General features: G+C 32.8%; 3 protein-coding genes across 3 annotated transcripts; 2 read left to right on the top strand and 1 right to left on the bottom strand.

Annotated features, from left to right (window-relative positions):
* The first annotated feature begins 5,162 nt into the window (after positions 1 to 5,162).
* Positions 5,163 to 9,336, top strand: LOC100814930 (two-component response regulator ARR2). The gene is made up of 6 exons (XM_003529498.5): positions 5,163 to 5,626; positions 6,001 to 6,153; positions 6,240 to 6,620; positions 7,314 to 7,390; positions 7,527 to 8,708; positions 8,824 to 9,336. Exons 1-6 carry the CDS (start codon positions 5,452 to 5,454, stop codon positions 8,893 to 8,895), a joined length of 2,040 nt encoding a protein of 679 aa, XP_003529546.1. The 5' UTR covers positions 5,163 to 5,451; the 3' UTR covers positions 8,896 to 9,336.
* A 2,964-nt stretch (positions 9,337 to 12,300) lies between these two features.
* LOC100814396 (COBRA-like protein 7) lies at positions 12,301 to 15,191 on the bottom strand. Its single transcript, XM_003529497.5, has 2 exons — positions 14,193 to 15,191; positions 12,301 to 14,023 (listed from the first exon to the last, which is right to left on the bottom strand). Exons 1-2 carry the CDS (start codon positions 14,713 to 14,715, stop codon positions 12,615 to 12,617), a joined length of 1,932 nt encoding a protein of 643 aa, XP_003529545.1. The 5' UTR covers positions 14,716 to 15,191; the 3' UTR covers positions 12,301 to 12,614.
* A 4,034-nt stretch (positions 15,192 to 19,225) lies between these two features.
* Positions 19,226 to 20,454, top strand: LOC100813860 (leucine-rich repeat extensin-like protein 1). Its single transcript, XM_003529496.5, has one exon. The coding sequence runs from the start codon at positions 19,577 to 19,579 to the stop codon at positions 20,120 to 20,122; it is 546 nt and encodes a 181-aa protein (XP_003529544.1). The 5' UTR covers positions 19,226 to 19,576; the 3' UTR covers positions 20,123 to 20,454.
* Positions 20,455 to 25,328: the final 4,874 nt, after the last annotated feature.

Below are 25,328 nucleotides of genomic sequence, written 5' to 3'. Positions count from 1 at the left end.
TACAATGAGATTTGAAGTCCTAGGTGGATGAATACGATATACAATGTGCGTGTGCACGTGTATATATATATAATGAATTAAATCTTGATTAACATGGTTATATGAATCAAATTGTCAATGAATTTTTAAAAATTTTAATTTGTAATAAACTAATAAATCATAACCAGAATGCACCACAAGCTCAAATTCTTGGGCTGTTTATTTAGATGTGAATCATTAAAGGTAGAAGATGGCATTCAAAGAATGATAGCGCCGGTTCAAATTTTAAGAAGAAGAAAAAAACAATTATACTATATTTCAATTATAGACAATAACAGAGTAGAAAACAAGGAAGAGGTGTTACTGGATATGGGACTCATGATTTAAATGGGAACACAGAAGCACAAGGAGCAGAGAGAGTGAATTATTATGCGAAGAAAGACAGGGAAAAGTTAGTAAAAGTTGCTTAGACTTTTCTCCAACTTCCATGAATCGCCATGTGGCTTAACTTACCACCTGGACCTCACACTCAAACTCAAACGCAGAATTATAAATTGTAAATAATAAATATTTTAATTCCGCGCATGAATTCTTTAGACCCTCTCTTCTCTCTCTAACACAGTGACGCAGACAAATATTCCAGTTTTCTTAAAAGCATATAACATCTGTTTTCGTTATTCTTTAGCCCATAAAAAGCTTAAATGCAAGAAACAACAAATAAACAAAATGATCCAAACAAACAATAATTATTAATAATAATATTGAATCATGAACTTTAGAGATTTAAATCTGTTGGGAGAAGACAAAGTGAAAGGCTAAGAGTTAAGAGAAGAGAAGAGGGTAGTAGTGGCCACTAGGAAATGACAATGTCACAGTTTCAAGTTGTATATACTTTTGTTTATTGAGCCTTTAATGTTTTGTAAATTATTCTAACTAACGCAAGCGCTTCCCACTTTTTCACAGTGAAAAGCGTTTCCTGTGTGCTCTTATTTATTCATCGTAAGTAAGAAAAGGTTCCCAAACGAATATACGTTTTTCAGATTGCTGCTTTATGGCTATGCTTCACTGCTTTTCTTGCAGTATAAAAAAATTAAAGTTTCTCCCCTATATATAAATATTATTAATTCAAATATTCTAGAGTGCGTGGTTTGCTTGTCAAAGAAATTACGACGCTTACTCCCAAGTCATTTTTTTACAATTTTTTTTCATTCATTGTTATTCTTTTGTATAATTTTATATTTTTAATTTCAGATAACGTATTCCACTTGATGATCAAATCTAGGATACATCTGGCTGCACCAAATACAAGTACTTGTATCATTTTTAGTTTCTCAACTTTGATAGCTCGAAAGCTTATCCTGTGCTCGGTTTAAATATTATTCAATTTAATGTTCAATCACAAAATTAGGCAATTTAATCAATTAAATTAAAATTCACTCACTTCAAAGTGGTTTAATAATTTATCCAATTCTCAATTTTTAATCTTTTAATTATTGCATATATATATATTATATTTTCAATTTTAAATATATGTATTCCATATTTTAACCTAAGATTTTGTTTTTAATTTTAATGTCGAATATTTTGAGGAGATTTTCATGTGAATTTTAAAATAGGGCTAGTAGTTGCTGTCAATTAGAAAATGAAAGGGCAATATGAGGCAACAGGGTGACCTTATCCGATGAAAGTGGCACCCGTGAGACACGTGTCAAGAGGGGGGAAAATGGTAGAGGAATAACCAATATAATTTTTCTCTAACATAAAAAAGGCAATGAGTGAGTCAGAGTGCACACTGAAAAACGCAAACACAACAGACAGAGATAATACTGAGGAGAGGAAAAAGGGATAGGGATTCAAGTTGTTGAATGGATTGAGCTAAAGTCGTTTCAAAAGCAGAGCTGAATTCTTGTACACCATTAAGAATCAAAAAGTTCTTGAACGGAATACCCACTTTGCACTCCGTTTCTTACGTTATCATTTTCTTCTCTCACTCCTTTTTTTTTTTCTTCCAATTATTTATTTGTTCTTCTCCAAAATTTAAATAATTAATCACCAATATCACAAGGTTTTCGTTCTTTTCCTTTTCCCTCTTGGGACTAGGATATTTTGCCGAGTAGCACACACACCACTTGCAAATTTTTGAATGGCCACTCTTGATACATCAAAGTGGATACCGAAACCTCCACTACAATGGAAGTGGTGGTTGCCATGCCAACATTGCTTAGGCATGGAATGAAAACACTAATTTATTTATTACTTGCAACGTGAATTGTTGTTGAATTGATTTACAAGGAACAAAAGTTGCCAATTTCCTAATGCTTGTGGCTTGTGGTTACGTTTCCATGTTGTGCATGTCAAGGTGCTTCCCATCCAATTAAGTTATTTCTGAGTCAAATCAATGAACTGGCTTGCATAACTTTGGCATTGGTTTACCTGTATGTGGACATTGACCCAAACTACCAACATCTAGCTTTAATTTGTACGAATTTATTTATTTATTTGCATAAGGCTTAATAAAAAGAGACCCACCATCGCCACGGATAATGCCTGGTTTAGTAAATGCTATAAATTAATTCCACGTACATGCGTCATGCCCTACCAAAATGGTCCAAGGAGATTAAAGTATCATTTATATGGAAGTATTGCCGTGAGAAGGAAAATAAAATGAAATTAAAACCAAAGGAATAATTCTCATTTGGTAATATTAAATATATTCGGACGCAATGAATTATGTTTCTTACTATATACCCTACACAAATAACCATTCATGTGAGTTTACTGCTGTCCGCTTCCCTTTTTTCCAGAAAATACAATTATTCTGTCTTCAAACATTTTAAATCATTCTTTCGCCTAATTACTTGCAATTACCATACTTTATGAAGATCCATTTTAGAGCCATATAAATGCCTATAAATGCATTCAATCATTTATATTACTCTAAGTTTCTCTTTCATGAATTTAAAACGCCATAATTCGTTGTCATGCTTTGTAAACAATTAATTTTTGACATAATTTTGCCAACATGCCTGCATTCTATTAATGGAAGTAAGTCCTTCTGGTCTGTAATTAAGTTTTTGTTTTAAGTTTCCGCATACTTGAAATTATTGGGTACATACAGCTACACATCATTTTTAATAGTTTCTACAAAATAGAAGAACCAAAAATTAATATGTCGCAATTATTACAGGTTTCTCTATGCCACCAAATAAATCAAAGCTTCACATGCTGTCACGAGATAAAATGAATAATTATATATTATTCATTTAGGTTATATTCTTAAAAATGCATAATATTATATATATATATATATATATATATATATATATATATATATAATTTTTAACACATTTCTTATGGATTTTTATATAAAATTGAATCAACTTTATTTTCTTCTTAACTAACTTAATGTCTTCTGATTTGTACGAATATTAAATTTACTTTTTATAACTTATATGAGTATTTTTATATTTTAAAATATATTATTAATTATTTAGTTTAAATTTAAATAAATGTATGTTAATAGATATGCCAATAAATATTTAAATATATTTTTATATATAAACATGTTCCAATAAAATTATTGTTATTGATGTTGTCTTAGGTAGTATTTCCTTTATTTTGGTGATGTCTTACATATTTTTTTTTAATTTTCTTCTAAAAAATAATTTAGTTCATTTAAATAAAAAAAGATGTCAATTGCGCGATTATAATGATTATATGTAGAAGAACTAATTTTATGGAGAAAAAAAACTAATTTTATAAGAAAAAACACAAATCAAAGCCTATAGGAAGCAAAAAAAAAAAACAATGAAATGAAAAAATTTATCAACAAATAAGAAATGAGAACAGGAGATAAGAAAATGTATTAAAAAAAGTGAAAATATATGATAATACAAAATTCTTATCCACTCACATATGTATAATATATAAAAATAAATATGATTTAATAAAAAATATATTGAATACATTTTTGAATCAAACAATTAATATATTTATCGTATCAATTAGTTTAAGATTTAATAAAATTGTTATGAGAATGATAAATAAAATCTTTAATTATTAATTAATTTGAATCAATCAATTAATATAAGATTTAATGGAAAGATTAAATCGATTTAATAAAACAAATATAAAATATGTATTATTTTATTGAAATATTTAGAAAAAATAAATATGAAATTTAATTATCATAAAACGTTTTATATAATAAATTCTAATTAAATGATTATATAAAACGTTTTACACCATTAATGTATAACTCTTTTTTATAAAAACGCATTACATCAAAAACACTAAAGTATTTAATTATCATATTAAAAAACTTTACTATTTAACTCCTTAACCTATGTACATGATTAAAAATGTGTTTCCTTACTCCTGTAAAACTATTATTTTCTATCTTTGGATGTTTAAAGTGATTGCACCCGAAAAAAGAAATATTTAATAGAAATATAATTTGTTATATTTAAACTAAAATGTTCTTATTTAATGTCTTGATCTTTTATACTCGCACAACGGGTAATAGGTATTAACTAAGGGTATCTTTGATAAAAAAAATGCATTAATTAGCTAATGAAACCAATGAACATTTAATATTTTTTATCTATATTAAATAAATAATATTAGTTTTCAAATTAATAACATAATAACTATTTTATTTTTATTTAATGCTTTCTATTTTTTTGTTTTCCCATCAATATCCTACTCCTATGATTATTAGTTAACCATACATGCTTTTAAAAAATATGCTAATAAGTTATAAGTTATAATAAAACAATTGAAAATCAACCTTTTTTTAATATTTGGTCAACATAAACATACTAACATAGGTACAGTAAAATCCAAAACCTTATAGGTGAGCTGTGTCGGAAGTGTAAGATTTAAGATGAGGGGTTAGTTCCTTCTATGAATGAGCTGGATCCACTCTTTCAGGAGCCAGTGATACCCAACTTTGAATATATATACTTCTCTAACTTCTAACGTCACAAATAAACAAATAAAACCACAACTATTATCATAAAATTATTACTACTATTACAATAAAAATATTTACTGTATAACATTAATTCCTTGTTTTTAAAAAATTAAAAACACCCAATAAGAAAAACAAATCTTCCTTAATCCTACCGATTAGTAAAGCTTTTATTGCTATTAATTAAAGAATAATTAAATGCCCGAGAAATTCAGCGTGTAACAGTGACAAGGCGAGGACATAAGCTTGAGGCGCAGAACAATAGTTATTGTTTTTATAAAATTAAAAATTCTGACCCAAAATCCGTCTTCTCTTTCTTTCTACTCCGATTCCTGCGTTGCTTTTGGTCTTGGTCGAATTGCGAACTCAGCAGCAGAAGAAGTTCCTCAATTGTTTCACCTCAAATTCGATTCGAACTATGTAAACGCCACTGTCGCGTCGGGTTTGTTGTCTCTGTTTTTGTTGCGGTGTTACTGTTCCTCGGTTCGGATCTCCGAAGCATGAATCTCAGCAACGGAAAGGGATCCATGTCAACCCTTACTGCAAGCGTGGTTATGAAATCCGGCGACGCCGTCTCCGACCAGTTTCCGGCGGGTCTCCGGGTTCTCGTGGTGGACGATGATCCCACGTGTCTCATGATTCTTGAGAAGATGCTCCGCACGTGCCTCTACGAAGGTACCACACTACTACTACTACTCACTCCATCAGTTTCTTCTATCTTCTGTTTCTCTCCGATTTCAATTCGCTCACTTTCTCTCTCTATTCAAGTTTGTTTCTTTTTGCGATTTGGACGCTCGGTTAATTGTCCCTCTCAACAAAATAACAAGACACAGAAGCAGAATGAAAAATCAAAATCCAACTTTATCTTCTATTTAAGGGCTACTTGCTTGTAGTTGTAGATAGATAGCTGCTTGGTGATCTGTTTTTGTTTGTTGATTCTTCCTTTGAATCAAACCTTTGGATGTCAGATTTGTTTTTGTTTCTTTCTCGGAATTGGTGTTTTGGCTGATTATGAATCCTGAGGAATGATTTTGTTTTGTTCATTTCAGTTACCAAATGTAATCGAGCAGAAACTGCTCTCTCACTGCTTAGAGAGAACAAAAATGGGTTTGACATTGTTATAAGCGATGTGCATATGCCGGACATGGATGGATTTAAACTTTTGGAGCACATTGGGTTAGAGATGGACCTTCCTGTTATAAGTAAGAAACTCGTCTGACCTGTTTAGATCTATTTTTTGTGGACTGCATTGATGTCGGTTCTGACATGTTTTGTGTGATGGTTGCAGTGATGTCTGCGGATGATGGTAAAAGTGTTGTTATGAAGGGTGTGACTCATGGTGCTTGTGATTACTTAATTAAGCCTGTTCGCATTGAGGCTTTGAAGAACATATGGCAGCACGTGGTTCGGAAGAGGAAGAATGAGTGGAAAGACGCGGAGCAATCAGGGAGTGCTGAGGAAGGAGATCGGCAACCAAAGGCTTCTGACGAAGCAGATTACTCTTCCTCAGCGAATGAAGGCAGTTGGAGAAACTCAAAGAAGAGAAGGGATGAGGAAGAGGAGGCAGAGGATAGAGATGACACATCCACACTAAAGAAGCCACGGGTTGTTTGGTCCGTGGAGCTCCATCAACAGTTTGTGGCTGCTGTGGATCAACTGGGAATTGACAGTATGTATCCTTCACCTGGGTTTTTTAATTTTTTTTTTCTTTTGAAACTTTGTTGCATTTCCATTGAAGGATTATGTAACAGAACTTGTGATGCATAATCGACGAGATTCTATGTGTATATTGTTCAGTTGTCATACATGAGTTTTGATTGTCTCAAAACAACACTTTTACTACTCGGGTCTTCAGTTTTTAGTCACCATAGTTCATATCATTGCCTCTAGGTTTTGCATGCTGTCAATTTTCAAATTATTCTGGTAAGTAATATTTAATAATTAATAGATAACTAAGATTCCATTTTTTGGCTTTAATATTACATCAACAGTCAAGCCCTATCCCACTGGTTGGGGTCCTTGCCATTTAGTTCTATAAAAAAACATTTTTTTTTCTCAAACCATTTTTAGTAGTCTTTCGGTTTTCTGAGTTCTACCCATTTTACTAGACTATTTTATGCTTTTCTAGTATCATAAAATCAAACCATCTTTGGTGAGATTCACTCCTACTTTATCCTGTGTGCATTTGTTCTTCATCTTATTTTTCTTGTACGTTCACCCCTCCACTCCTTCCCCTTTTATGTTCACCCATCCATCTTATCTCATCCTTTTGTCTAAATTATTAATTTGTTTGAATATTTTTCTTAAAAGAATTATGATGTTCTTGAGTTTTGCCTGACTCAAATTTGATATTTGTATTCAGAGGCTGTTCCTAAAAAAATTCTGGAATTGATGAATGTTCCTGGGCTCACTAGAGAAAATGTTGCCAGCCACCTGCAGGTATCATACTGTTATCCTATATATACTTTGGGAAGGACTTGGGTTAAATTTTAATCCCTAATTTTCTTCTTGTGATCATCTATGCTATGATTACTTGAAGGAAGTAACTCTTTTTCTTCATCCTGTTTTATTACAGAAATACCGATTGTATCTTCGAAGGTTGAGTGGAGTTTCTCAGCACCAGAATAACATGAACAACTCCTTCCTCAGCCCCCAGGAGGCAACATTCGGGACAATTTCTTCAATTAATGGAATTGATCTTCAAACTCTTGCAGTTGCCGGCCAGCTCCCAGCACAAAGTCTAGCCACACTTCAAGCAGCAGGACTTGGTAGGCCAACTGGAAAAGCTGGTGTACCTATGCCTCTCATGGATCAAAGAAACCTTTTCAGTTTTGAAAACCCAAGGTTAAGATTTGGAGAAGGCCAGCAGCAACATTTAAGCACTAGTAAACCAATGAACTTGTTGCATGGAATCCCTACCAACATGGAGCCAAAGCAGCTTGCCAATTTGCACCAGTCTACCCAATCCATTGGCAGCTTGAATATGCGAGTCAATGCTTCCGCTACACAAGGCAGCCCCTTATTGATGCAGATGGCACAATCCCAACCTAGAGGTCAGATGCTAAGTGAAAATATTGGTCCTCGTGTTCCAAGACTTCCATCATCTTTGGGGCAGCCTACTGTATCAAATGGAATTTCTAATGGTCTTCTGGGCAGAAATGGGATTGCTGGTAATAACAGAGGACCTGCATATAATCCTGTTCCACCAAGCTCTTCGTTGTTGAGTTTTCCAATGAATCAAACCTCTGAAATGTCTGTCAACAATAGTTTTCCTCTTGGAAGCACTCCAGGTATATCCAGTATCACAACAAAAGGCTCATTTCAAGAGGAAGTTACATCTGGAATCAAAGGATCTGGTGGATTTCCAAGTTATGATATTTTTAATGAACTGCACCATCAGAAGCCTCATGATTGGGAGATAACAAACCCAAACTTGACTTACAATGCCTCCCAGCATGCAAACCCTTTACAAGGTAATATTGATGTCACACCATCAGTTTTAGTGCATCAAGGGTTTTCTTCTACACAACAGACTGGTCAAAGCAGAGATGCTGCTTTGATTGGAAAAGCTATGTTCTCCATGGGAGAGGGCTTGGAACAAAATAACTTCCAAAATGCTAGTCAAAACCTCAATTCACTTCTTCTTGACAATTCAATAAGGGTCAAGGCTGAAAGAATTCCTGATGCAAGCTCCCAGACTAATCTCTTCCCTGAGCATTATGGGCAGGAGGATCTAATGAGTGCACTTCTAAAACAGGTTTGTCCTTCAGCCCTTTCTTTGGACCTGGAATATTTTCACATGCTTGCATAGTTGCTTGTAATTTTCCGTTATGAACAAATCAATTTTTCTCACATGTTTCTAATGATGGCAGCAAGAAGGCATGGGACCATCTGAGAATGAGTTTGACTTTGATGGATATTCTCTGGACAACATTCCTGTCTAGAACAAACCCTTCCCGATTGAAGTTGCCAGTGTAAATAGTTTGTTACACAAGCACATGATCATCCTGCAGTTAGCTATTTTGGAACTGAGTCAAAATTTGGTTGATGTCAAATATTCAGACTTCTGGGAGTAGTAGTGTATTGTAATGGTTTAGTCTGGATGCTCAACATGAATCAGCTTCAAACCTCAACTGCATATATTCACAAAGCATGTGCAAATTTTGACTGCTATTTATAGCAAAATTGCTAGCAAGCTTCTAATTTTAGGGTGTTCTTGAAGGTGTTGGCTTAGGGCAGAATTGCAGAAGCAAGGTTTTGATACATCTGCAAAGTTGTCCTAGGAGCATTTCTAACTTGAATAACAAATTATGAAATTTTTTTCTTCTGTTCCTTTTGTAATTTATGTCATTGAAAGCAAGTAACGACTTCCGTAAGCATGTAAATATTGCATTTGGTAGCTTTAGACATCTGGTCTGGTCATTCTTTTATGGTTGATTCTGTACTTTCCGATAGATATGCGCTGTTTTTTATGTTCACTGTGTCTTGCATTCTTTGTACATGAACCTGATTATGTGATTTGTGTGAGACTACATAGCTATCCGTTTTATAAATATGCAATATGCTGTAATTAAGGCCTTGCGCTGTTGCTCATGTGTGCCGTTAGAGAATAACAAGGCTTTGAAAATTTATTGGTTAAGTTTAGAACTCTTTGTCACCATTGTTTAAAAAAACAGAATTTTTTTTATCTTTCTTTTCTTTCATTTTCGTCTGCATCAAACAACATTAAAAAAATCTCATTTTCTACTTGGTTTTCTTCCATTCTTTTCTCCCTTTTTTTTCTAAACAAAAACTCACCCTTATTCAACAAGAAACCATTCATGAGAAATTTCAGTCTCAAAAAGAGAAATATTGTTTTACAGGTACAATTTATGATTAGATCAAATTGCAGTATAAGAGATGATATTTAATTTTTTTTTTTAATATTATACAATACGTTAAATAATAAATTAATTTAAAATTATAAGAAACTAAATTAGGTCAATTTTTAATTAATATACAACATTGTCTTATATCTTTTCATTATCTTACATCTTTTTTTATTGTACAAAAGATGTTAAAATAATAATAATAATAATATTGTAAGGGGTGACTCTGTCAGCTAATAGTGGGTTGTAACGTTTTTTGTCACTTCCTTACTGTATTACTAATATGTATGCACACTAGTGTATTTTTCCATTACTAAATATCAACTATATTTTATATTATGCGGTGCAAATTTTTTATTAAATTGTAATTTTTTATATTTATACTTAGTATTATTTGTATTTAAAATTATTTTTTAAAAATATATATAAATAATTAAACTTAACATTATTTAAAATATTTAGGATCATTTTAAATGTAATTACATTAAAATTAAATAATAAGAATAATTGTATTTTCAATTAAGGAAATATTATTTTTTTAAAATTAAGTCCATCTAAATTTATTATGATTTGTTCTTTCTTCGAGTAACGATAACAATAGTATTGTAATACCTATATAAAATGTATAAATTTAAAATAAAATTAATAAATATAAGTTTATAATTATTTAAATTAAAATTTATTAAACTTGTGCGTTACATGTGCTTATCTAAATATAAGATGATAATTTAAATATAAAAAATGTTTTAAAATAAATTTGCTATTAATTTATTATCAAATTGATTTTTAATTTTTTCAGGACACTGTCATTGCAAAATAAAATATATTAAATATTATAGTTTATTAAAGTAACTTAACATATATTACTTTATAGACTATATATTTTATATTTAGTAACATTTAAATAAGAGAAAAAGAGAAAAATATAAAATGATTAATCTAACCCTAAAATTATTGAAGATATGACTCTAATTTTATAACACATAATCAAACATTTATTTTTTTATTTTCAAGTCTATTTATCCTATGTGAAGAGTATAAATTCAAAAAGAATTTAAAAATATAAACATATAATACTATATAATTATTAAATTTGGCTGGTTATTTTATTTATTGTTGGTATATAGTTAACATGTATATTTTAAATGTATTTATTATCAAAACTGAAATTTATTTTAAAGTGGTTTAAATAATTTAATTTTTTTTAATAAATAGCCATAGTTGTTAATTACTTTAAAATGATATTTTTAATAATTTTAAAGATATTAATGTTAATCATGTGATATTATGTAACATTATTGAAGATTTGAATTGATTAGCATCGTAAATTAAACACCCTCATTTACTATAATTAAAATTATATAACTTTTTTATTACCATTATCAGATAAAGAAGAACAAAACAATATAAGTAAAGAAGTAAGAACAAATACTATTTTGGAGTAAAAAGATCTTTTTTATTAGTTTTTTCTATTTTTATTTAATATATACGATAATAATAAGTAAAAAGATATTGAATCGTAATGATTTCTTTTAAATATTAAGTTTTAAAAATCAATTATCATTCATTAATGTTAGCTCACATTGAAATTGAAATCTGAATTATATTAATGACTAGTGTGAAATTAAAATTTCGATCTAATAATTCATAAATATTAAAATCAATGTTATATAAGTTAATCATATCAAGTCAAATTAAAATTTTGATATCACAACTATCAAAGGTTAACTTAAAGTTTACTTGTATATCTAAATATTGATAGGTAAGAGATTTATAACTAAATAAAGTTGGCTTAATCGCTTTAGACTCAATCCTTAAACCTTTTTGTTTTATTATTTTATGATATAAAGATTCAGTTTAATATAAAAAAATAGTCAAAACATATGAGCGTTTACAAAATTATAAAACCAAAACCAAAAGTAAAAATAAGTACAGTCAAATACACTTTTTTCAAAGGAAAATTATTTTCTTGCAAGCTAACTCTGTTTTGCTTCCAATTTAAGGGATGCTTGTTTTATACTCAAAATAAATTCGCTTATAATTGAGATTAATGTAAACACAATTTAATTACTATGTCTGATTAAAATTAATTTTATCATTCTGTAGAAAAAAATTATAATGAATCTAACTTAATTTTAATACAAAAATCCTAGATAGAGTCGTAGCACACTCATCAACATCAACTGTCGAACCACTATTTTTAAGACATTGGAATAAACTTATTAGAAACAATAATGACTATCTTTAAGTCATTGGAATAAACTTATTAGAAACGATCATGAATGACATCAATGTTTCCATCACCTACCAAGACAAGGATAAATTCTTTAAATATATACATCAACCATGCTATTAGGCACTCTGTTTTTGGACGACGTGTAAAACAATTTTAAGTTTACTTTGAATGATAGTACATTTACGAAAACCATCGCCTAGGGAAGAATTACTCGGATAAAAACGCAAACAAAAGAAACAAGGAAAGAAAAAACAATCTTCCTTCATTTACGAGGCCCGATTATTTAAAAAAAGAAAAAACAATAAACTTTTAACAGAAAAAGGAATATATTTCTATCATCTAACACAAAACTACAATCTTCTGTACTATAACACGCTCGAAAGAATCACATATAAATTGAACAATGACTGCCACAACATCCAACCCAGACACAGGCAAGAATGTTACAACAGCACGACTAAGTCCACTGAGTTTCTGTGGTGAGGTCAATATATGAATCAAATGGTGTCTCGGGACACAGCAGGCCAGAGCCAAAAATCAAACATAGCCACTATTACCGCTACAAGAGGATCATCAACAGTGTTAGAAGCAAGGGAGTAGCCAATGAAAAACCATCCCTGAAACCACTACTGCTTGGATACACTGAAGGAAGAGAGCATTCTTCCCCATTGAAAAATACCTTAGTGGGAAACCCATCTCCATGAGCTACATTGATTCCAGGAGTAGTTTTCTTTGTGAACGAGATCACTGATTGTTGCTTACCAGGCACCCTAGGATCTCTCAGAGGATCAGCTGCATCTGTTTCTGCTACAAGGTAGTTCAATCCTGGCAAACCTTGCATGATTATTGTATTGTTTACACCATCTAGAAGAGTTGCATTGAATGAATACATTTTCTCAAAACCTGCAGCTGCTTTGTCCATTTGCACAGCGGCAAACCAGTCTGCAAAATTAGTCTCTCCCCAGTTAAAAAGGGTGACCCTTGCACTCCATCCTTTGGTGTAGTCTGTGTACAAATGCCAGTTGATGCTCACACCACAGTTATCACTACATGGCATTGGGTTTGGCACCCGGAGATGTTTCAGACTTGCCCAAGCAACAGCCTTGGCGGTTCGGTTCTCAAAAGGAACAAGAAGTGCCTCTGGTGGAAGCCACATAGCTGGAGCAGTAGTACTACATGTTCTCTCTGCGTTCTTGGGGCATCCACAAGCACATGTTTTGCACGGAATAACTGAATCATTGTAATAAGATGAAAACGAGACACAGCATTTACTTGATGTTCTCTTGGCTGTTGTTATGTTGCACACAATCTGCCAACTGGCCATCACAGTTTTGTTTGATGGTAAGCCGGATGGGTCAGGATTTTCAGTAGGACTCACTCTTACAGGAGGGCCACATTTATAGTCAGGGTTGAGTGTGCCACTTATGTTCCAGTTCTGCGGGGGCAAAAGCTGGGATCGGTTAAGCGCTGGTGGCATCTTGAAGACCTGCATTTGGAATCTCGAAGCAGACATGCTAGGATCCATCGATGGAGGCAAAATAGTGCCATTCCGGCAGCAAAAGGGAATCTTCCCAAGGTCGGAATCATTGAACTTGGTGGGAGGGAGATCAATTATGGTTGGCCTCCTCTCACAATTCAACACATGGGCAAAGTCAAGATCCCTGTAGAATGTTCCTTGCTTACCAAAGAGACAATCAGAAGCATCCACAACAGAAGGATAAGCCCCTTTCATTGAATAAATAAACTCATCATTCATCCAGTCCCAGCTCAACCTCCAGTTGTCAAGCCTCCCAAGTGGGTTATGGTTTGCAATAGTAACCTCAGCCCAGTAATTTGAATCATAAGTTCTGATCACATCATACATAATGGTAAGATCACCACTCTGACGTGGCAGAAACTCTTCATCCGTAGTAATGTTAGTTTTGAATTTGGGATCTCTCGTGCAACACACACTACTCGCATTCTTCCCTGAAAACCCAAAAAGTAACCCCACCCCACTTCATTAGTCACAGTATTTCACTAAATATAATCAATCGATTCACAGATCAAACAAAACTAACCCAATTATCTAACTTAAAAACTAAACGTTTTCACAAACACCCAAGCTACAATTACAGATCAGGGAGAATAACGTTACCTTGAGCGGTGGATCTGCGACAGAGGAATCCATCATTAGCGAGGTTGATGGATTTCGGCATCGGAACACTGGGCGGCGCCACCCCGAACACGGTGCCGACGAGTTCTATCTGAGCCTGCATCTGGGTCAAGTCGCCGGCGGTTTCGACGGCGGTCTTGAGATCGGTCATGGGGAAGCCGGCGAAGACGGTGCCGTTTCCGACGGCGGCGGGGAGGGTGGTGCCGTCGGCGAGCACAGCATTGGAGGCGGAGACCAACAACTCGTCGTGGTCGAACCCAACGAAGACCTTCCACGACTTGAGCTCGTCGAGGCCGTTGTTGAGTACCGTCACCGTCGACTCGAACCGGTAAGGCTGCTTTGCCGGGTCGGAGACATTCGGCGGCAGCCGCACGCCGCCGGTGTGGGCGTAGGAGACGAGGATGCCGTTGCAGGATTGGGCGTCGGCGAACGACGTCGTTGCAAGGAACACTGCCAGCGCGGTGATGATGGTAAGGTAGTAGCAACAGTGGCTTCGGAGGAGCATCTTCCGAATTTCGAAATTTGAACTAAGAGAGAGAAAAGCGATGCATCAATATATACAACGTTTAAAAAAATATATATTTATAAGTACCGTTTGTTTCCTTTTTTATGCGAGAGAAGGAAAGAAACGCTCGAGAAAACATAGAAAGAAAGATCGGGTTGCAAACTTGCAATTGCGTAGCGTGTCTCTCCATTTTTCATAACCTATTAAAATTTCTTATTTGATTATTTATATAAGAAAAAAAGTTTGTTTAGTTTACTAGTAAAAAAGAAAAAAAGGTTTGGTTTTATAAAATTCTGAGGCTCAAATGGTTCCATCTAACAGCTCTATTATGTGCTTTAATTTGAATTGCTAGATCCCCAAAGAAAAGGGAGGTTTAAGTTTAATCCTTTTGGTTGATTCTGTGATTGGCTTCGATGGGTATAGACACATGAATGAAGAGTGCAATTTTTTTAATCTGTGTTTGGCCACTAGCATAGTCTCAAACTGTTTGTTTGTAATGCGCATGTCTCGTCTGATTTGACCAATGCCTCATTTCAGTCATTTGGTCTTTTTGTTTCTGAGATACAAATGGCATTATTGGATTGGACCAAACCTACCATGACAATGGTAGGATGGAATATTCTTCCGAAAGCGGCTTGAGTTGCGGGCACGTCTGTGTCTCACTCTGTTCATCTCTTGACCTCAAACATTTAACATTTTCCATCAATATCCATTTCTTCTTCCCCACAAGTATCTCAAGATCATTAATATTTTTCTTACACTCACGTTACCATACAAATGGTAGAGTGAAAATTTTGGCAAATTCAGCTAGAATCAGATACTAGCAAATATTGTGCAAATAAAGTGATGTGTAAAGTATGTGCGACTAACTCTTTCTATCGATACTGTGTTTTACTTTATTTTGAAATGTCAAGTTATTACTACTGTAAAAGGAACTTGCAAAGTTTTGCTTTGAAATAATCTTGAGTATTTCCTTTCTATAAGTAGAGGAGCCATCCTTGGTAGTGATATTGGGTTCACATCCCACGCAGCTGGCTGTGGTAGCCCATAATTTTATGGGAATTGCTATTCCCTTGCCAGAATTGCTATTTAAACTACCAACATTAGTAGTTTCTTTTTTATTTCAAAATTGCACTTTCCACATAAACATATTTTTGTTGTGGGATATAAGCAATAAAATCATGATTTTACTATATATATCTTTTTCACCCCCATACTATACACTTGAATTATGATTTTGTTTTAACAACGAATTCATGATTTCATTGTGTATTTCTTCTCCCCCCAAAATAACACAACATAATCATGTTTTTATTGTGTAAAAGGAGGTGTAAAAAATACAATGTAGACATGATTTTATTATGTATTTCGTAAAAAAATACATAACAAAATTATGTTTTCATTGTATACTTTTTTATACCCCTTTTAATTAATTTTAATTGTAATTTACCTTTTTTAAAATAATAAAATTAATTGTGATATAATTTACCATTTTTAATAGTAATTGTTATCTTTTTTTAATTGAAAATAAATTAATTGGATAAAATTTATGATTTATAAACATAACAAAATTAATTATTATATGAATTACCTTTATTAACAGTAATAAAATCAATTTATAATATTAATTTGTATCTTAATTAACTTGATTATAATTAAAAATAGAGGGGAAGAAAAGAGTGTCAGAGAAGAAGGGAAATGGTGTGGGGGGGGGGGGGGGGGTATCATGATGGATGGAGAAGTGAGAGAGGATGGGAAAAAGATTGGAGGTGTAGGAAATCTCATAAAGATAAAATGATAATTTGCTAAGGATTAATAGTGTTAATAACAATTTTGGTAGTTACAATAAAAATGTCCTAATTTTATTTACTCGGACTAAGGAGAGGCCCGTCAGACCATCTAGGACTCAAAAATGATACAAATAGCCCGGCCCTGATTGTGAGATGATTGAGTCCACGAGAAAGATCTCCCCCATCTGGGCCTTCGAACCTTTATCTAAACATGGAATGGGCCCGATTGGGTTGTGTTATTTTCATTTTAATTGCATGTTAATGATAACCCCACATAAAAATAGAAAAACCTCACACGATTTTTAAACAACCATTTAAATTACTCACATATATCCGTACTAAAAAAATTACTCACATACAGCGACACTGACACTGGGTAGAAAACTTTCACATCCACAACCCCTCCTCCCCAAAAAATTTCACATTCTTTTTAAAGAAGAATATAAATTACTCAGATACACAACGACATTGGGTAGAACCGTAGAAGAAGATTGTCATTATCCGCTAGAAAACAAAACGTATGGCCATATGGAAATTCAAATAGAAAATTAAAGAAATAAGATAAATGGGAAAAAGTGTGAAAAACGTGTATGTGGTTACTAATTTACTACTATATATTTTGATCCATGATGCAACCCTGGTAAGGGTGGTGAGCTTTGAAACGTAGTCAACGCGTAAAGGTGCATGTTGCCTGTTCAACTACAAATCAAAGCCCCTCTTCTAAGTGACAAGTCTTCGTGATCATGTCCATCGTGATTAATTATTTTTTTGGGAATTTTCAGAATTATATCAAAGATTTCTACCTGGCCTAATTCCATAACCAAAAATAAAGAAAGTTGGTAACTAAAATTATATTTTCTTTCTACATAGACTTCGGGTTATTTTTATGAAGAAAGATCATTAACTTCTCTTACGTTAACTCCTGCAAGCACTGACAAACTAAGTTTAGGCCTTTGCAAATGGTAATTGGTAGGTAAGATGGGAAACCTGTAACGACAAATTCAGTGGGCAAAGTTGTACTCAATTGAAAAAATTCTTATATGCACACTGTTTGTCAAGTAAGAACACAACGAAAATGGGAGTTATGATACCTAACCTTCATGAAAATGTATCACACATTCTAGCATTATTCTTGGCTCCGAATCTCTCACCTATTCTTTGCTGATGACATCATTACTCTCGTGGCTGAAGCAAGCTTGTCTTAGGTACAGGAAATTAGCAGAATTATGAATCTTTTTTGTTCCATTTCAAGTCAGAAAGCCAACCTATGCAAATCTAGATCATTCTTACTACCAATTGCATGCATTCACCCTCAGGGCTTGACTGAAAGTCATGGGTTTGACTCTTTTCCTTCTGCTCTACTCTTTCATACTCCAAATTCTAGCTCAAGAACCAAATATCACCGCTAATGTGGATGGACCCTATTTAGCCTTCCGTACTCTCCTCTTTGTAATGGACTACTTGGTAGCAATTCCAAATGGTCCACAGTGGTCAGACTCGATCAAAACATCTCCAACCCATTAATGAAATTGTATTCGGTGTATTCTTTGCATATTTCTTCTTAGTACTTGCTCCTATAATTGAGGTGTTGATATATGAAAACATTTCCAGTTGGCATGACTTTAATTATAGCATTCTTTTGTAATTTCTTGTTCCTTTTTGCTTGATCTTGTACAAATTAAACAATTAATTTTCTCTTTTAATAATACCTTTCTTAAATTTCATGTCAATTAAATTAATTTTTATTCTATTTAATTAGTTATCCGTTAAAAAAATATTTTATTTATTTATTTTATTCTATTTATTTTATATTGTTTATGTAATATTTATAAAATTTTAAATGATTTTTTACTATTTTAATTTGATATTATGTTTTGTTATATATAAAACACACTTTTTAGTCATTTATGTTTTGAATTATATTTAATTTGATATCTTATCTTTTAAAAAAATTAACTTAGTTTTTTATATTTTTAAGTGAGTCAAAATGGTCTTTTATGAAACAAAGAATGATTTTAATTTTGTTACATAATTTTAAATTCATTTTTTACTATTTTGAGATGTGAAACTCATCTCATTAGATATACTTACATATAAAATTATGAAATTTAACTGATGTTAAAAAAAAGTCATAAACATGATAAAAATCACATAAAAAATAAATCAATAGCAAACCAAGAAAGAATATGATATTAACGTTTTTAATGTTTCGGTTGCTTTTTCGATTCATTTCTCATGGAGCTTTTTAGATTTCCTCCTTGCATTGCCACATTATCATTTGAAAGTGAAAGAAAAAATCACCCAAATGTTACTAACCGAAAAAGGTACCTAGTCACCATAAATATTTCGAGAATTTTGTTGCTATTTGGTTTAAATAAAATTGTTTCTAGTAAAAGATATTTGAGATTCATAATATAAAAGTATCCAACTAACCCAATGTTATGCTACTAAATACTCATGCATTATGCCACTATCTAAACTCCACAAATTATGAAAATAAATTCACAATACAAATCAAAGAAACAAATTTTGTCATGTTAGCTACCTAAAATGAAACACGTGTAGATCTAACTATAAGACGCCGTATGAAATAAAAGAATCACAATATTATGTGCGAAAGTGGTAAGAGTAAAACAGTGGAAGCAAGTTATCTAATTTCACCTCATAATGTACTTTGGTTATTATAATAATAGCATAGCTCTAACAGTGCAAGTGTTCAATTCAAACATGTCTCCCCGACGTGTCGGCCTCAACTTTTACAATAATAATAATAACTCAATTTTTATTTATTGTTCATCTGGTGTCCGTTAACCAAAACCACATACTAAGGTATAACGAAAAAAATGCAGATATATAAAGTAATTGCGTTAATGATGGTAGCTTAAAAAGATAAGAGAGTAGCATTCCTATTGCTAATTCCTAGTGTATACTACTCCACAGTACACAGCACCCTTTTAGTACTAGCCACCATTCAACTTTCTCTCTTCCCACACTCCCTTCACTTTTTACACCTTCCTTTCTTACTCTGCTCATCTTCTTGGCCATCCTAGGTAGTTAGTAGTTTTTGGAGGATGAGGTTGTTGTGTTTGTGTTTAACGTTGTTGCTGTTTCTGGCTAGTGTGGCAATGGCAGAAGAAGATTCAGATCATAATAAGCACTCCCTAAAAGCCACGTCACACGCGCAGATCCAGTGCACAATGTGTTCCTCTTGTAACAACCCTTGCAACCAAGTTCCATCTCCGCCACCACCTTCACCACCACCACCATCTCCTTCCACAAACAACTGTCCTCCACCACCCTCTCCTCCTTCCTCCGGCGGCGGCGGCGGAGGAGCTCCGTACTACTACTCCCCGCCTCCACCCTCTCAATATACCTACTCCTCACCACCTCCTCCCGCATCCACCGGCGGCGGTGGTGGCGGAGGAATCTACTACTACCCTCCTCCCAGCAACGGAAACTACCCGAGACCACCACCGCCGAACCCGATTGTGCCGTATTTCCCGTTCTACTACTACAGCCCTCCGCCGCCCGGGTCCACCGCCGCTCCTCCGCCCTCCACGGCCTCCTCGCTTCTATGTGCACTTGCTTTCTCATCTTTTCTACTGTTGTTGCTTTGATAGTAAATGCATGAAACCAAGAAAAAGAAGGAAAATAGTAGGAATAAGGGCGCAGATTTGCAGATCTAGAGATTCCGAGGGAAATGAGAGTTGAGAGTGAGAGTGAGGTAATAGAAGTGCTCGTGAATTTCCCAATCTGCCCTGAACATGTGAAGTAAAGCACCACACCACACGCACTATATCCTCCTCTTAATTATTATGTTCTCTTTCTGAATATCTAGTGCCAAGGTAGATTGATCTGCAATTTGTTAACAATTTTTATTTTATGTACTACTAGTAAGTTTTATTTCGTTAGTATAGAAATAAAATAAATTACAAAGATTTATGTCAAAGTACTCCAGCATAGTAGTAGTATATAGTATTTCATGGTTAATGAAGTTGATCGAATATTTAATTTGCTGATGATGTTTTAGACATGAAATTGAAGCCAGTCAACAGCTATTGATTTAACGGGAATTGAAGTGGTTTCCGATGGTGGATGGTGAAGATAATAATGATATTGGAAGGATAGGGGTAGGGTGAAAGAGAGAAAGGGTGTGGATATCCAAGTTTGGGGTTGATTCAATTCAATGCTGCCACCAACTTCATTTTTTCATTACTTACTTGATTTAATTCATTTACACTACCACCTCCTTCTTGGTTGATCCTTTAGGGTGTGTCTTGCTAAGGAGCGTTTGGTCATTTTACGGTCTACGGGAGCGTCTTACAAATGGAGGGGACAACTCATCAAGGGTCTCTTTCAGTTCGTAAAAAATTAGACCGTAGCATAACGTTCCGATTGTTTTTCTATCTTGCATTAATATTGCCGCGATTACAGATGCTTACTACCTAATTCACCAATTTAGAAAAGGAAATGTAAAATTGAAGCCATCAGGTTATACACGTGTCTAAACAAATTGACATACGTTAGCAAACAAAATATGAATTTTGATATATAGTAGTATTAAATTCAAGATGAGCAACAATGCATGATAAATGGAACTGCTATAATTTAAAAGAGTAGCAGAAAATCTTCTCAGAATTTTTCATTATTTAATTATAGAGTTGTATGATAAATGAAACTCTTAAAATGATCACCAAAGTAAGATTCAATCGGTACGGTAATAATTCTAACAGATTCTCTTTTTTTATATACAATTCTAACACATATATAATAATGACGCCATTTATAATGGTGGTGCCCCCCTTCTCCAATGTTCATCGCAGATAAGGGATGACGAAAATAAGCTTTCATCAGATGCTCTAGGGACTAGGGTAGCAAATGTTCCCAACCAATCAGGATCATAGACTGTCTATCCGAATGATCTGAAAGCTCCCATTTTCTGACATCACGATTCAAAGTTGACTCATTGACCAATCAAAAAATTTTGGATTCGTTGACCACATCTTGCGTCATCGTTTAAAATCCTCTAGGTTTAGAATGGGCGCCCCAATCATTTTTGTTCGGCCTACCATGGCCAAAGCACCCATTATACTGTTCTTCTATACGTAGATAAAATGCCATAAGAAAATAAAAATAATAAATATCTATTTGATTAAAATAAAAAGGATTTACATTAATTAAATAAATTTATTACATTTTATAATACAGTAATAAGTAGCTAAATAAAAGTATAAATTCATTATTTTGAAAACACACTTCCAGTTATTTTTTCACCAGCAGAAAGTAACAATAATTGTAAACACTTACATTTGTCCCTAAAAAGTCATTGATAGACAAATCTGTGTTTAAGTATATAAAATTTTCATCCTAACCCGATTATTCTTAAAAATTACAAATATTGGTCATGTTATTAATCCTTTTTAATGCCTACAATGTCACGTACTTAAGAGTTAATGTGACCAATATTTATAATTAGTCTCGTGTTGAAATTTTCAGGATAGACTTAGGTTAACCTTAAAAAAGGGATAGACTTAGATTTCACCCAAAACTTATGTTTGTTTAATCTAATTTCTCCCATTTGACAAATTAAATAAGAAAAAATATATACATGTTTTATTTTTTTCTTCACATAACTTTTTCTACTATTTGTCAAATTAAATGAGAAAAAAATACATACATGTTTTTTTTGTTTTTTTGTTTCACCTAACTTTATGACTATCTTTTTTTATGGCAAAAAAATTTTGATGACTTAAATCTCCGGATTCACTAGAATCATAGTAGATTTTAAGGTTACATTTACAAATTATCCATTAACAAAATTATTTTGAGATACGAATTTGTTATCAATAATGGATTTATAGAAATCAAATTCACATAAATTTTTTTTATTTATTGAAGTGTCTCGGTAAGAATTGACGCATGACATATTATAAAAGAGAAGGTAATAAGTCACTAAATCACTTTTTTTTTTCCACTATTTTTTTGTTCCCGTTATTGGCAGCGTGACTAAGTGGCCCTCGAAAAATCGCTTTGTTATTTATTATTATTATTGTGTTCCTCGCCCTATATTTATTCACTGTGTAGTCACGGTTGTGCTGTATCAATTTTATTTAATTTTATTTTTCTGTTATTGGCTTTGATGAAGACATGGTGCATGCAGCATTGCCATTTTGTGTCTTAATTTTAGGGCAATGTAATACTGTGTCATGTTCACAAAAAACAAGCTTAAGGACAAAAATGTGTTGGCAGGAATTAGCTGGAAGTCACATTAGAGCTGTTATGGTGCTGAATGGGCCCCTTCTCACACTGCAAATGCAATTGGCATCCATATCCTCAATCAAGGATTCATTTTTACAGACTTCGCCATAAACAAATCCCTCAATCTATCTCTCTCTTCTACGACTCTTCCTGGTCCCTAATAGTATATAATTGAGGTCCCTTTTTCTTTTTCCACTTTTTTCATTGAAATATTCTCTATCTTCAGTTTTTAATTTCTTCGTTTTCTTTCTGCCTGGGATAGTGAATGAAATATATGTCAGTCTAGCAATCCTCAAACAAAGGAATTGCCTGGATAAACAAATAGGAGTAGTCAACATATGATTTTTCCTTATTTCGAGAATGAATTTTAAACTTCAAAATCAATTGAATTTATGGCTCTTTTTAATATTTCCAGATTTATATACCAACCCGGGACATGGGAGAGAGCAAACAATATTTTCATTACTTAAATTTGTGAACTCAGGTCACTCTTCTTTAATTACGTCCACAATTTTGTTGTATTTTTGTGATTTCGTCTTTTCTTTTGTAATTCAACAATGACTTTATTTATCTTTTCTCACTCATTTTATACTATTCATTATTCAGTTCTTCTTAGGAGTGAGACATTGGGGCATGCTAAGACATGGGGTAAGGTCCAAATAGAAACTTGGGCACTAAATGGACACCCGGCCCTAGACCCACATTGCACACAAACAAAATAGATATTTGGGTCACATTGTCGGGTCAATCTATTTCTAGTTATTATGAAGCCTTTTTCATTTCCTTCGTAATATTAGAAATCTTAAATTATTCATTTGCTCAATGGTGGTCAAATGAATAAGTCAACCTATTATAAAATACAAACCATATAGTCATATACGACTTATCGGTTTTTATAATTATTTTTTATAAAAGAAAATGGGGAGAAAAATAGCTTTTAACAAAATGCTAAAGGAATTAATTTTTAAAAATAAATTGCATACCTTAGTTATTTTTCTTACGTCTTAAACTAATCAGTATGAGACAAAAGAAATATTTTTTTAAAGGAGGTTTTAGGTTACAAATATTAGACATCTTCTACTTCAAAGATTTTATTTCAATTTAACTTCAAAATAACTTTCAAATTATAAATAAATAAAAAAAACAGGCTAAACATAATTTTACATTTGAGTGTCTTCAAACTTTCATTCTCTCTCCGACGCAAAAAAAAAAAAAAAAAAAAGAGTGAGACCGTACTGCTGGAAACAACAGGTGGCAAAGGAGTAAGGTGTGACACGTGGAAGAGTACATGACGATTTTATTAATACTTTTGACTATTGATGACAGTGCAAAGCGGCGAATAGGTTTTGGCAACTGAGAAAAAAAACTTCAAATTTGGCATCCAAAATAGAGACTAAGGTTCCATTTTAGTAATGCCTTCCTCTTTAAATTTTTTATAATTTCATTATTTAGAATTTAAAACAATATATAATTTAGTTTTATGCCTTATTTTTGCTTTCCTTTAGTCCTTTCAATTTCCTTGCATTTTAGTCCCCCTTGAGCAAATCCTAAAGCTTTCTGACTTAATTACTTATTTGTTTCTTGTTATCTTCTGCATTTAGCTAGCTATAGAATTTGTATTTGCTTTTACCTGCGCACATTTGTTGTCTTTCGTACCTTAATTGTAAAGCTTGTTTGCATTTCCATTCGTTTCATTTGAGTTCATTTGCATAATCCTTCATTTAATTTCTTCTCTTGTAGTTAAGTTTTGTTTTTTTTTTTTCAATCTCATTTTTATGAATTTGAATCTTGTTGTTAGTTAATTTTACTCAGTAGTGATAAGTCATGCAACCTTTTTGTCTATACGTCCTGTTTCAATTTCACAAGAATACGATTAGTGATTTGTACCACAGCGCCTTCGCTACAATAATGAGTGGGATCTTCCTCCAGGAGAAAGGTGAAAAATGACCAATGATGTTTACCTTTGATTTGAGTACTTCTACTGCACTGGGAATTCCTTTTAGTTGCGCACAATCAATCATTATTGGGAATAATTCTCTAACGGAGAGCTTGTCTCAGAGTCCAATGTATGCCTTTGACAGGGTAAAAAAGGGTGAAAAAATATAGACAAATGAAATATATATATATATATATATATATATATATATATATATATATATATATATAATACTGAATTACTGATATATTTCAATGTGCCCATGAAAACTACATTCCAATTTAGGACCAACCTTTGTTTTCAGTTTGCTTCAAATGATGCAATTGAATCACACGTATTTGCGTATCGGTTTATGTTCTACAGGATATAGACACGCAAACACTGGTCATACTCTATGCTGAAGCATAAATTAGCAGCATGTTCACAACCTCTAAGTTTGCAACAAAATTAGAAATTTGCAGGTACTTTAAAATAATAGTTGAATTATTGTTTTTTATTTTCTTTTAAACCATGTAGTTATTAACATATCAAATATTTGTCGCGGCTAAATTAACCCCTTAAAAATCGTAGATATATTATTAAGAGTTTAAGATCACTTCAGTTAGGGAGAGCATTATTGTGTTTATTTC

The sequence above is a fragment of the Glycine max genome, chromosome 7 (assembly GCF_000004515.6).
Source record: "Glycine max cultivar Williams 82 chromosome 7, Glycine_max_v4.0, whole genome shotgun sequence".
NCBI classification, from domain to species: Eukaryota; Viridiplantae; Streptophyta; class Magnoliopsida; order Fabales; family Fabaceae; genus Glycine; species Glycine max.
This window is presented reverse-complemented; position numbering and strand designations above follow the sequence as displayed.